The sequence below is a fragment of the Rattus rattus genome, chromosome 6 (genome assembly GCF_011064425.1).
Source record: "Rattus rattus isolate New Zealand chromosome 6, Rrattus_CSIRO_v1, whole genome shotgun sequence".
NCBI lineage: Eukaryota > Metazoa > Chordata > Mammalia > Rodentia > Muridae > Rattus > Rattus rattus.
Window position 1 is genome coordinate 67898471 of NC_046159.1, and position 13059 is coordinate 67911529.

General features: G+C 36.9%; 1 protein-coding gene across 1 annotated transcript; it reads right to left on the reverse strand.

The window, feature by feature from the left end:
• Positions 1 to 5893: 5893 nt before the first annotated feature.
• Positions 5894 to 8162, reverse strand: LOC116902761 (lithostathine-2-like). Its single transcript, XM_032905109.1, has 5 exons — positions 8099 to 8162; positions 7420 to 7559; positions 6996 to 7133; positions 6143 to 6254; positions 5894 to 5961 (listed from the first exon to the last, which is right to left on the reverse strand). Exons 1-5 carry the CDS (start codon positions 8160 to 8162, stop codon positions 5894 to 5896), a joined length of 522 nt encoding a protein of 173 aa, XP_032761000.1.
• Between the last annotated feature and the right edge of the window lie 4897 nt (positions 8163 to 13059).

Genomic DNA, 13059 nt, shown 5'->3' on the forward strand with positions numbered 1-13059 from the left:
AATCTTGAGGATTGAATGTCCTGTCATTGTTCACCTCAGTAGATACTGTCAATCTGTTCCTAGTCCATAAGGTATGTCTTGATTATATTTGACATAAAAGATGGCTCATCTATACAACTAATTTATCATGAAGGATTATTAAATTTTACCCATGTTGATTCTATTGAAGGGTGATCTTCAACTTTATTCTTCAATCTACACTAGTATTTATGTTTATATTTTTCTTAAGACCTTCCCTTTCATGAGGGATATGATTGAATAAGAATGAGGTTTTTGATTTAAGGATTTCTCTGAAGACTAATGTGTAGTTATTTGTATTTCATTTAAGAACTCTCTGCTTGTTTTATTAGCCCACTTGTTAACAGATGTTTGAGTTTCTGTCATGTGTGGCAAGAGTGTGTGTGTGTTTTGGAAGTTCTTTTCCATGTTGTAGTTATTAATCCTTTCTATTGGTATACAACTTCTTTGTTGTTGCTGTCTATTTTTTTTTCTGCCCTCAAGATGTGTGCCTGTGGGTGAGATCAGCAAAATCTTATTGAATCCAAATAAAGGCTAAAGCCTGTGATTGGGCAGTGGGAAAAGAAGACAAAGCTAAAAGTTTTTAGGAACGGACAAGAAGATAAAAGAGACAGAGACTGAGACATGAAAGACAAGATAGAACCTAAAAAGAGAAATTATAAGCAAGAACCACATGGTCCTAGAAACAATAAGCCTTAAGTAACTGATTTTCTTAGATAGATGATTGATTAATGTAGGGGATATTTGTCTATTCTAGTTGTACAGTTTATGTGAATATCAATTGAATTCGGAATTATTTTCTGTGGGCATTATGTGGTTGAGGATTTGCTGATATAAATCTGGCTAGCAATTACAAGCTTCTGATTTTCATTTCATTGGGGATCAGAGCAAACCACAGTCAGTTTCTGCTGGCTAGGGTCGAGACCCAGAGTTTTGGAGCAGTTATGTGACAGAATAAACTCAGTACCTGAGGAAAACCTGTTAGGGACACAAATGGTGTCTGCACCACTATTGCTAATACCTAATGACCATAGCAGCTTGATAATTTTCAAGCAGATATGCAAAACCAAAAGCTAAATTAGGATCCTCTAAACCATCTAAAATATCCCACAACCACTAATTAAAAGAAAAGCAGACATTAAAGTCTCCCAACCTATAAAAGCCCAGGACAAGGTGGGTTTACTGCAGAGTTCTATCAGACTTTCATAAAAGACACATAATGCCAATACTCTTCCCAACTATTCCAAAAAAAAAGGAAGAAGAAAAATACTACCAATTCATTCTATACAAAGAAGAACTATACTCAAAACTGACAAAAAACCAAAAAAAAAAAAACAACAAAAGAGAGAACTATAGACCAGTTTTTATGAATATCAATGCAAAAAACTCAATAAAATTCTTTAAACTGAATCCAAGAACACATCAATAAATCATCCATCATGATCAAGTAGGCTTTATCCTAGGAATGCAGTGATGATTCACTATACATAAATCCATTACCATAATCCACTATGTAAACAAACATAAAGAAAAAAAAACGATAATCTCATTAGATGATTAGAAAGCATTTGATAAAATTCAACACACCTTCATGTTAAAAGACTTGGAAGATGAGGACTCAAAGGACATACCTAAACATAGTAAAAAGCAATATACAGCAAACCAGTAGCCAACATCAAACTAAATGGAAGAAACTTAAAAGCAATCCCACTAAAATCAGGGACTAGACTGGGCTATCCTCTCTATACCCATTCAATAGAGTACTTGAAATCCTAGCCAGAACAATCAGACAACAAAAGGAGGTCAAAAGGATACAAACTGGAAAAAAAGGTCAAAATCTCACTAATTGGAGATCATATGATAGAAGATTTAAGCAACCCCATAAGTTCCACCAGGGAACTCTTAAATCGTGATAAACAACTTCACCAAAGTGACTGGACACACTCAAACAAATCAGTAGCCTTCCTACTCAAAGGGTAAACAAGTTGAAAAAGAAATTACAGAAATGACACTCTTCACAATAGTCCCAAATAATATAAAATACCTTGGTATGATTCTAACCAAGCAAGGAAAAGATCTGTAGGTCAAGAATGTCAAGTCTCTGAAGGAAGAAATCAAAGAATATCTCAGAAGATGGAAAGATCTTGCATGCTCATTGACTGGCTGGATTCATATGTCTTGCTGAAAGAAATCTACAGATTCAATGAAATCCCCATCAAAATTCCACCTCAACACCTCATAGAGTTGGAAAGCAAATTGCAAAAATTCATTTGTAATGACAAAAAAAAAAAATGAAGCAAAACTATTCTCAACAATAAAGGATCATCTCAGGGTCCACTATCCCTGACCTCAAGCTGTATTACAAGGCATCCATGATAAAAAAACTATATGATATTGGTACAGAGAGAGGTCAATCAAAGGAATAGATTTGAAGAACCGAAATGAACCCACACAGCTATGGTCTTGATCCTTGACAAAGGAGCTAAAAACATCCAGTGGAAAAAAGACAGCATTTTCAGCAAATGATGCTGGTTCAACTGGAGGTCAACATGTGAAAAAATGCAAATTGATCCATTATTATCTACTTGTACTAAGCTCAAGTCAAAGTGAATCAAGACATTCACATAAAACCAGACACACTGAATCTAATAGAAGAGAAAGTGGTAAAGAGCCTCAAACACATGGGCAAAGGGAAATTTTCCTGAACAGAACACCAATGTCTTAGACTCTAAGATGAAGAATTGACACATTTGATTCTTAAAATTACCAAACTTCAGTAAGGCAAAGGACATCATCAATAGGACAAAATGGCAACCAATAGATTGAGAAAAGATCATTACCAACCTGCATTCTGTTAGGGGCAAATATTAATATATAAAAAAAATTCAAAAGTTAGACTCAAAGAATCAAATAACTATATTTAAGGATTTGGGCTACAGAGCTAAACAGAATTCTCAAGTGAGGAATATCCAATGGCTGAGAAGCACCTAGGGAAATTTTCAATATCCATAGTCATCAGGGAAATGCAAATCAAAACAACCCTGATATTCCACCTCATACTAGTCAGAATGGCTAAGATCAAAAAATCAGGTGACAGCAGATGCTGGTGAGAATGTGGAGAAAGAGGAACAGTTCTCCATTTTTGGTGTGATTGCAAGCTGGTACAACCACTCTGGAAATCAGTCTGTTTGTTCCTCGAAAATTGTAGAATAGTGCTACCTGGGTCACTGCTATACAACTCCCTGGGCATATACCCAAAAGATGATCCAAAATATAACAAGAGCACATGCTCCACTGTGTTCATAGCAGCCTTATTTATAATAGCCAGAATCTGTAAGAACCCAGATGTCCTTCAACAGAGAATGGATACAGAAAAATGTACAAAATGAAGTATTACTCAGCTATTAAAAGCAATGATCATGAAATTCTTAGTCAAATGGATGGACTAGAAAATATCATTCTGAGTAAGCTAACCCAATTACAAAAGAACACATGGTATGCCCCTCACTGATATGTGAATATTAGCTCAAATCTCATAGAAAGCAAGACTCAATTTACAGACCACATCAAGCTCAAGAAAAAGGAAGACCAACATGTGGATACTTAAGTCCTTCTTAGAAGGGGGGAACAATATACTCACAGGATAAAAATATGGAGACAAAGTGTGAACAGAGACTGAAGAAAAGTCACCCTGAGACTGCCCCACCTGGGGATCCATTCCCATATACAGTCACCAAACCCAGTCACTATTATGGATCCCAAAAGTTCATGCTGACAGGCAGATTCTCAAACCTCTGAACTGAAAACAGGGTTCAGACTGAAGGACAAACCAGACCCGCTAGAGCTCTCAGAGACTAAAACACCAACCAAAGAGAACACATTGAGTAACCTATCACTTTAGCTGCACATGTAGTAGAGGATGGCCTTATGGGACACAATGGGAGGAGAGGCCTTTGGTCCTATGAAGGCTTGAATCCCCAGTGTAGAAGAATACCAGGAGGACAGGAGAAGGAGGAAGTGGGTTGGTGAGTGGGAGAGCACTCTCATAAAGTGGAGGGAGGGGGGGAATGCTATAGGGGTTTGAAGGAGGCGAAACTGGGAAAAGGGATAACATTTGAAATTTAAATAAAGAAAATATCTTTAAAAGTATGAAATAAAAATAGAAATAATTATATAATTTCAGATTTCACTAGTAAATATTCTCCTTTTATGTAGGTTTTCTGTATCCTCTGACATGGAATGCTCCTTTGCTGTGAATTAATCTTTCATTTTCAAGAAACCTCATTTGTTAATTATTGCTACCATTTCCTCTGCAATCATATTCCTGTTTACAAAGTCCTTACTTTTGTTTTCTATACTTTTTTTTCCTTCAGATCAACATTTCAAGTCCTAACTTAAGGTATTTGATCCATTTGAAATTTATTTTCATACAGTATGGAACATGGAGCTCTAACTACATTCTTTTATATGTGGATGTCTAGTTTATAAGCGTCTTGACCTTAATGGTGTTTATTTCCCCAATGTATATTTTGAACACTTTCCCCAAGGCTATTGATACATGGATTTATTTCTGAGTAGCCTTTTTTGCTCCTGGAGGCAGAAGTAGGGAAGCTGTCTCTGATTCTGATACCTGCCATTGAATGTTCTTCTCCTATCTGGAGTACCTGGTTGGGCCTCAGTTGGAGAGATATGGTTAGACCTCATGGAACTTGATGTTCCAGGATGGGGAACCCAAGGGCTTTTCCCCTTCCCTGAGAAGGGAGGGGGACATAATGAAAAGGATTTATAAGAGCATGACTGGTAGAAGAGGAGGGAGGGGGGTTGTGATCAAGATAGAAAATAAATAAATTATTGAAAAATTCTAAATCTTGACTGCATTTGGGAATAGCATCTTAATGTGAACATTAACTATTTCTATACTTTGTGATTTCTTAAATCATCGTGTTTTATTTTTAGTTCATTCAAATAATAGCATTTATCAAACTATTCTTGCCTTTAAGTTTCTAGTCTCTCATCAATTTATTCAATATTTTAGAACTAGCAATTTTTCTTAAAATCTCAAAACATTTCTGGCTTTAAATTGTTTCCTGACCATGAAAATGGCTTCCTTAGGATTCAAACTTGTTAAATCCCATAGAGTACAAAATACCTATGTCATTCATGAACCTACAACTAAGACTTTCTACAAATCACAGTCTAAGCAAATGCAAGGAGTACCTGCACTTTAAACTTATCATAAGTAAAATCAAAAAGGTTCATGAAGGATACAATTTTAACACTGGCTACACCAGAGCAAGCTATGTCAGGGCAAGGTTGAAATGCTAGAATCCCTCCATCCTAGGTATCCAGCCCTTGAAAATTGACATAATGAATACAAAAGAAAGGTCAAATGGGGAACACAATCTTATCTTCATTATGTCATGGTTTTAAAAATGGAGTAGATAAAATATAGCAAATACTATGGTTTCTGATTTCTATCTATCATTTATTTGGGGTTTTATCACTTGTATATGTCTCTTGCTTTTTTTATTTTTTTAGTATATTTTGTTGTATGTTTTGTTGTCTTATTCTGGTTTGCTTGGGTTTTATTATTTTTATATCTTCTTAGTATTATTATTTTTAAGTGAGAGAGAAAGAATGCATGAAGTTGAATGGTTGGAGAGATGGTGAAGATCTTGGAGGATATGAGAGGGGACACGATGAACAGAATATATTATATGAAAATTATTTTCAGTGAAATAAATAAAAGAGAAAAACATACTGCAAGTCTGTTGTTAATTCTACAGGAAAGAATATTTAATTTGCAGATAGACAGTCTTCTTTGATTTTCTACTTCATATTAACAGAGTTCTGGGCATCTGTCGTTCAGGTGACTTTAGCTTTTGAACTTGCAGACAAAGGAGTACTGTGACTCACAGTTTTCATCCTTCCATTTCTTGTATGCTAAAAGTCCAAGGGAAAAACGTCAGATGGGGAGAGTGTGGTCTCACCTAGTTCTAAGACTCCTGGGACAAGAAATAAAGGAACACTCCATTTCTTGCATCAGTAATCCTTTCTTTATCAGCAATCCCAAGTACACCTCAGAGCTGAGCCCAAACAAACAAAGTGAGACTCTGCTTCATACCTGTGTTTGAAGTCAGTGATACACAATAACCACGATTAGCACTGCTTGGAGCTCCAGTGGCCCATGACTTGAAGAGAAATAGAGCGCCACTACTCCAGTGCCAACGACGGTTCTACAGTGAAAAAGTTGGATTGGGCCAATGTCAATCAAGATAGCAGAAATACCTGGACTATGAGCATGTTCAGAAGGGGACCAAAATATTTCCCCAAATATTTATTCAATATTTCCTAAAATATCCAACTCTTTGCATTCTCCTTCAGAAAAGTAAGTACTCTGAATTTTATAAAACCCGTAGGGGAACACCCATAGAGAAGGGGAGGGGGAGGGGTTAGGGGGATGTTGGCCCTGAAACCGGGAAAGGGAATAACAATCGAAATGTAAATAAGAAATACCCAAGTTAATAAAGATGAAAAAAAAAAAAAAACATAAACATTTATCACAGAAAGCCATTCCTTAGTCTCTTTTCTTGGTGCTTAACTAGATGTACAATATGGGGCATTATAACAACAGGTTTGCCCAAACAAGCAATAAATTGTTTTCTCTGTCATTTGAAAAGGATTCTCTTCTAATTCATAAATCATCAAAATACATAATAAGTAATAACATGTGTATAGAAAATGGTACTCATGTAACACAATAAATTGAACATGAATGCATGAAACTATAAAGAAGTTGAGCCATCGTTTTCTCTACAATTGCATTTAATGAACCACAATATGTGCATATATTCTGGAATCCACAAAACATATGGCTTTCCTATGAGTGCTGCAAAGTTGGATTTTCACAGGCTAAACTTGGTTTTCTCACTTCTCCCTCACCTGATTTTTAAGTGATAAAGAGACCAAGCACTCACATTTTCGGGGTCATGAAGTCCAGTCCAGACATTGGTATCTGAAGTTCCACTCTCCTTAACCAGTGAGGCCACAAAGTTGTTTTCAGCCTGGCTGAGTATCGACACCAGGTTGCCTGAAATCATGATCTTGCAAAATAGCTATGGGGTTTCGGAAAGAAAATAGATAGCTCCATGGAGAAGGGAGTTTTGTACAATATACTAGTCCTGCTAAGAAATGTAAGAAAAGGGACAGTACAGAAATGGTCACGATGATACTGTGATTCAGCATCAAGATCCCTTCTGGGAAGATTCAAAATGAAAGTCAAAGGGAAAAGCTTAGGTTGGGGGAAATTGATGGCCTGTCATATTTTATGAAGCCACTAGGAAATGGTAACTATCTCTATCTTCAGATCTTTCCCGTCACCATATATCTCTGTTCACTTACATCGGCCTTCACCCAAGTCAAACGTTCTTTAACGAAGATGTAGCAGTAGGAATCATAGGCATTGGCACCCTCTGGGCAGCTGATTTTGGGAGAAGGAAGGTCTTTTTCAACTAAAGGCAAGTCTTCTTCTGCCGCTTGGCCTAGGAGAGAAGAAAGTGAAGGAGATGAGGATGTGACAAAGCTTGCAAGACAGGTTATATTGCTGACTCTTCTGTGGTATATAAGGCTGTAGCATAGCCTGCTTGGCTCTCCTCCATTCTTGTTTGTCTCTTTCAGGCTTTTTTTCTTTGAGATGAGACCTTGCTATTAATTCCTGAGGCTATTTCTCCACAGTTGTTCATTTATTATTCTGAAGTTCTTACCTTTTTGTGTATCTTATAGCTTTCCCTACATGAAATTCTCCATAATTTTATAATCTCTGCATATATACCTCCCCACATTAATAAAGTTACCTACATTTACCAGATCAAATAAGAAAACATCACTTGTTATGAATATGGGGTAATTTAATATTTCACCTCAAATTCTCTGGTGGTTGGGGAGGTCTGTAATCAGTGAAGCAATAAGAATACTGGTTAATCTGAAATGTTTTAACATTTCTTTTCCCAATGCACATAAGCATGTATATGGATGGAGTAAAGTCTTCAGGTCTGTAAGGGTCATGGTTCAACAAGCTTACCCTGGTGATATGACAGGAGCATCAGGCATAAGAACAGGTTGAGGTGTACTTTGTTCTGAGCCATGCTGATCAGCAGTCTTTGATTTAAATTCCAAATCAACAATTTCTATTGAAGAACAAAGAGAATGAAAACTCTAGGAGAGGTGAACTCAGCAAACTTGATCCTACTTAAGTCCCCCTGTCTCCTGAATCCTTAGTGTGAGAAGGGTCCCTTGCACCCCATATACTCAATTTCTTCTCCTGACACTTAATAAATTCATAGACCCAGTAATAGGTCTGGTAAATTGTAAACCTATAGTTGAAGTAGAATAATAACATGTGTTACAGGAGTCTTCCTCTTGTAAGCACTCTTACCTGTCAGATGGGAATAATAAATTTTGCCCAGCTCTACTATGGTAGGTCTTTTTATATGCAACAGGAAAGGGCAGAAGGGTCATGACAAATGAGCAAAGGGAGGGGCAAGGAGTTCAAAAGCCTTCCTTTGGCACAGATAGCACACAGAAATTCAGGCAGTAGGAGTCATGCCTTTCTGGAATATCATGGAATAATAACAGGTGATGAACTCTTCATACTCCCAGTTGGAAACTTTCTCAATGAAAAAATTATTTTGTTGCATAACAGCATACAGATTCCCAGTTTCTTTGTCCCTGACTAAGGAACTCAAGATAACCAATGAGAGAAGGAGGACAGCAGGAGCACCCAAAGAGATGTTGACCCTAGAACAAGACAATCTGTGGGGTCTGAAACAACCACACACAACAGGGCACACATCTGCTTGAGACAGCAAGTAAAGTAGTTTAAAATTTAGACAACATAGATTCTCAATCTACAATGCCACTATGTAAGGAAAAGGTAAACTCAATTTTTTTCTATTATGGAATTTTCCCTCTTCTACCTCTTTCTTTAACTTCATACCACACTCTTTTTTTTCCTAAAATTTACCACTTACGGACTAATGTTCAGGCTGTTTTATACACTTACCCAAATGTCAGCTGCCCATGTAGTATACTTACCCCTGTTTTAATATTCCTCCTCTTTAAGCTGTTCAGAGCACTTCCCCTGTCTCACAAACAGAAGGTTCATGATGCCCTCTTTCTCTGCAGTGAGTTTTATGACCAAAAAGATTATAATTCTCCATATACAATACAGCTTTCATACACACCCTTAGACTTGCCTCATTGCATCTGCTAGCCCACTTTTGGATTCTACTAGCTGGTTGAATTTTGGATTGGTCTTCCCCCACAGTAATATATATTTGTTTTTTAAGTTAAAGAATGTACCACAAAGAGTTATACTTCTTCTTTTCCTAAATCTTGCAGTCAAGTACAACTAAGCATGATGTAGAATCTATCAGTCAAGATTTTCAGGAGCTGAGGAAATGGCTTAGCAATTAAGACTACTTGGTGCTCTTGCAGAAGACCTGAGTTCAGTTCTTACTATCCATATCAGGCAGTTCACAATCTCCTGTACCTCTTACTCTAGGGATGCTATGAACTCTTCTTTTCTACATGATAACCTGTACATATGTGTACAAACATACAAGTACATACACATATATAAAAATTAAAGACATAATTTTTTAAAGTAGACTTTTGGAGACATCTAGAACTTGATCTTTGGAGAAAGTATTTATGACTCTCTATAGACTAGTGATTCTAGCTTGTGCCTCATATACTCTTCTTCTAGCAACTCTGTGAATTGTTTGATTACTGCTTTGTGATAAATTCCTACTTTCATTCTGCTGGGGCAGTGAACTCACTTCCTGGGTTGCACATGTCTACCACTGAGATGCACATTTCCTCTCTGGTATTCTTAACACTATTCCTTGGTACAAGGTCATTTCCATCTTCTGAGACAAGGGTTTCATGGATATTTTGGTACTTTGAATACATGCCTTCTCATACTGCCAACCAGAGAAGATCTGCTGTTTAAAAAAGACCATGTAACAAAGATGGATTCATCTCCAAGTCACCCAACCACTCCATTGTTATGAAGTCAGAGTCGGTTGAATGCTGGTGACATTATGTCTTCCAGAATTTCATTGTCTTTAGGATATAGCATTACTAAGAGCTTACATACTTTAAGTAGGTTCTGTCCATACTCAAAGAATGTTCAATGTATGTAATTGAGACTTTCTGAGGTTCTATTAGAATTCACATAACACATATGTGAAAGAACATTTAACCTAGGAACTTCTCCCCATTAGGAGAGGTCTTTGCCACTTGGTTTATTTCCCTGTTCTACAACTGAAACCATCTGTAAGACCTTCAGCTCTAAATGATTCTCAGAACATTATTTAAAGGAAGTTCCGATTGTTCAAGCTATAGCTGGTAATCAACAAAACCAAGCCATCGATTCATGAAAATATCTGAAACTCAACACATGTTTCACAATAAAATTCTATAGACTTATGATCCTCCTCTTCTAAGTTGCAATGTCCTTAGGTAGATTCTGGTGCCAAGCAATTTTAACTAAAGATTTTTTGGGAGATGTGGGAAGAGAAAAATATGGCTTAATATGTACCGGACCAAAACTTGATTTTCCAGAGGGTCCATATTCAGTTTTCTGCACCTATATTAAGTGGCTCATATTTGCTTATAACTCTTTCCCTATGGGATCAGATGTCTTCTATGGCATCAGATGTCCTCTCTGGCCTCTGTGGGCCCCTGCACTCAAATGTACTTATCCACATGTAAATACACACAAATATACATACACACACACACACACACACACACACACACACACACACACACACACACACACACCCCCGCACACCACATGGGCACATGCACAGGCACACACACACAGGCATATGTACACATCTGAAATGTAGGTCCCACATATAACAGAGAATATAATATCTGTCTCTCCAGTGTATTTCATTTAGTACACTGGTGTCATATTCTACACATTTTCCTGCAAATTAAATAATTTCATTCTTGCTTATTTTGTTGTTTTGAGGGTGCAACTACAATAGTCACCCCATTTGGAATATTTTATGGTGAAGAGAACGGAAAGCCTGCTTCTGGTTTGATCATAGCTGTACTTGTTTACTTTGTTCCAAGAACACTCTTATTCGGGGCTCAGCAGTTACATCTTTGACCACACTTGTCCAGAAGCTTCACCTTGTGCTAAAGAGGTTTGTATAAGATAATTTAAATATCTGTAATTAATTATAGAATTTTCCAAGAATAGAATAACTCCAGATAACCATCAGATGGTTTGGATATGAATGCAATTCATAAGAAAAGCAACAACAAAATGTAGAACAAATTTTCTCAATAAAAGAGGGTACTGTTTAGAGGGTTGCATTCTATGAAGACATCATTTCCCATCCTTAATGAAAATAGCTCCTGAAATTTGCCATCTGAGTTTTCTACCATAAGCCTCCAGGAAAGAATGGGTAGCTCTTTTATCTCTGAACGTGGAATGAGATAAATGTCAAGGTATTGTCCTTTATTTCCGTGTTACTGGACCAATGTGCTTTGTAAACGATAACAATGCACCTACTGTATACACAGGCATTTGATAGCGTATAGCAATCAATCTCAGTTCTGTCAATCCAGTATTACACTCTGCAAATGTCATTCTGTTTTGTCAGCATTGCTCTTGTTCTTTTGATGATAACCATTCTGGCAGGAGTGAGATGGCATCTTAATGTAATTTGCTTTGCCTTTCCATAAAGCTTAGGGATGTTGAACATTTTTAAATGTATCTAATGACCAACGCATTTGGTCTTTTGGAAAACTTTCTGGGCTTTTCACCTGTCTGTGTATTGATTGAAGTTTAGGCACTACTTGGATTTAATTGTTTAGATGTTTATATATTTTAGATATAAATTCACTGTTCAGTAAAGTAATGATGAATATTTTCTGCCATTCTTTAGGATGTCTTTTCAGCCTATTAATTGCTCCTTTTGCTGTACAGAATTTGGAAATAATCCCCAAACTGACAGGTGTCACTGGTGAACTGGGAAAGTTTCTAGAAAACATTGCCCTTGATACAACGTCTTTACTCAAATTTACACAGAAGTTTGTGAGTCACCGAAATCTCAGCCTTAGCCCTTTTGTAAAGTGATTAGTAGGCTAAATGTTAAGCTACATTAATGACATGAATTGAGATCTGACTCACTAATTAAAAGAACATGAGAGGTCAGCAAAAGGGCCAAGGTCACAAGTGTGTCCTGGCCAAGAGAGCCACCATGCAGCAATAAGCACCTCATGAAAACAATAAGAGATTCAAGAAAGAATTGCCTACAAATCAGAAAGTTATTACTTTTTTTACTATCGATTTTTTTACTATTTGTTTACTATGGAACATTTTAATATAAACATATATGTAAGTATTCACCGTGTGTGTGTGTGTGTGTGTGTGTGTGTGTGTGTGTGTGTGTGTGTGTGTGTGTTTGGAGAATTGGCTGAGCCAATGAGAGTACACATTGCACCTACTATATTTTAAAATGTAAAGGTAACAGCTCCTATATAGAGTATCTGAATTAAAGTAAATCTGTACAGGGATGTCTTCTACATTCAATTGGAAATATTCGATCATCTTTTTACCATCCTCATCAGCCACGATCAGAATCTATGTAGGCAAGATTGGCTATTTTCATTTATTTGGGGCAAAATGAAGAACTAAAGTGTACCACCAATGAAAGGAACTCTCCTCACTATTTTTCACTGCTTTTTTTCCTCATTTTTCACTCCCGTAAGTCTTCATTGTTTTCCAGTGAGCCGTCTCTTCCTTTCTTGGCTACTTTATCTTCCATTTGCACACTTTCCTGGAAGCCTTGTTTTGCTCCCTCTGCATCTACGGGTCATGGGAATTGGACACCTGGGAACATTTAATTCATCTCTGCCTAAAGTAAGGTTTGTTCTGATAGTGGTTATTTTTCTACAATCTTAGTCTCTGCCTGGAAGAGCATCTCACTGTGCCAGAATCTACCTTAAATTCCCATC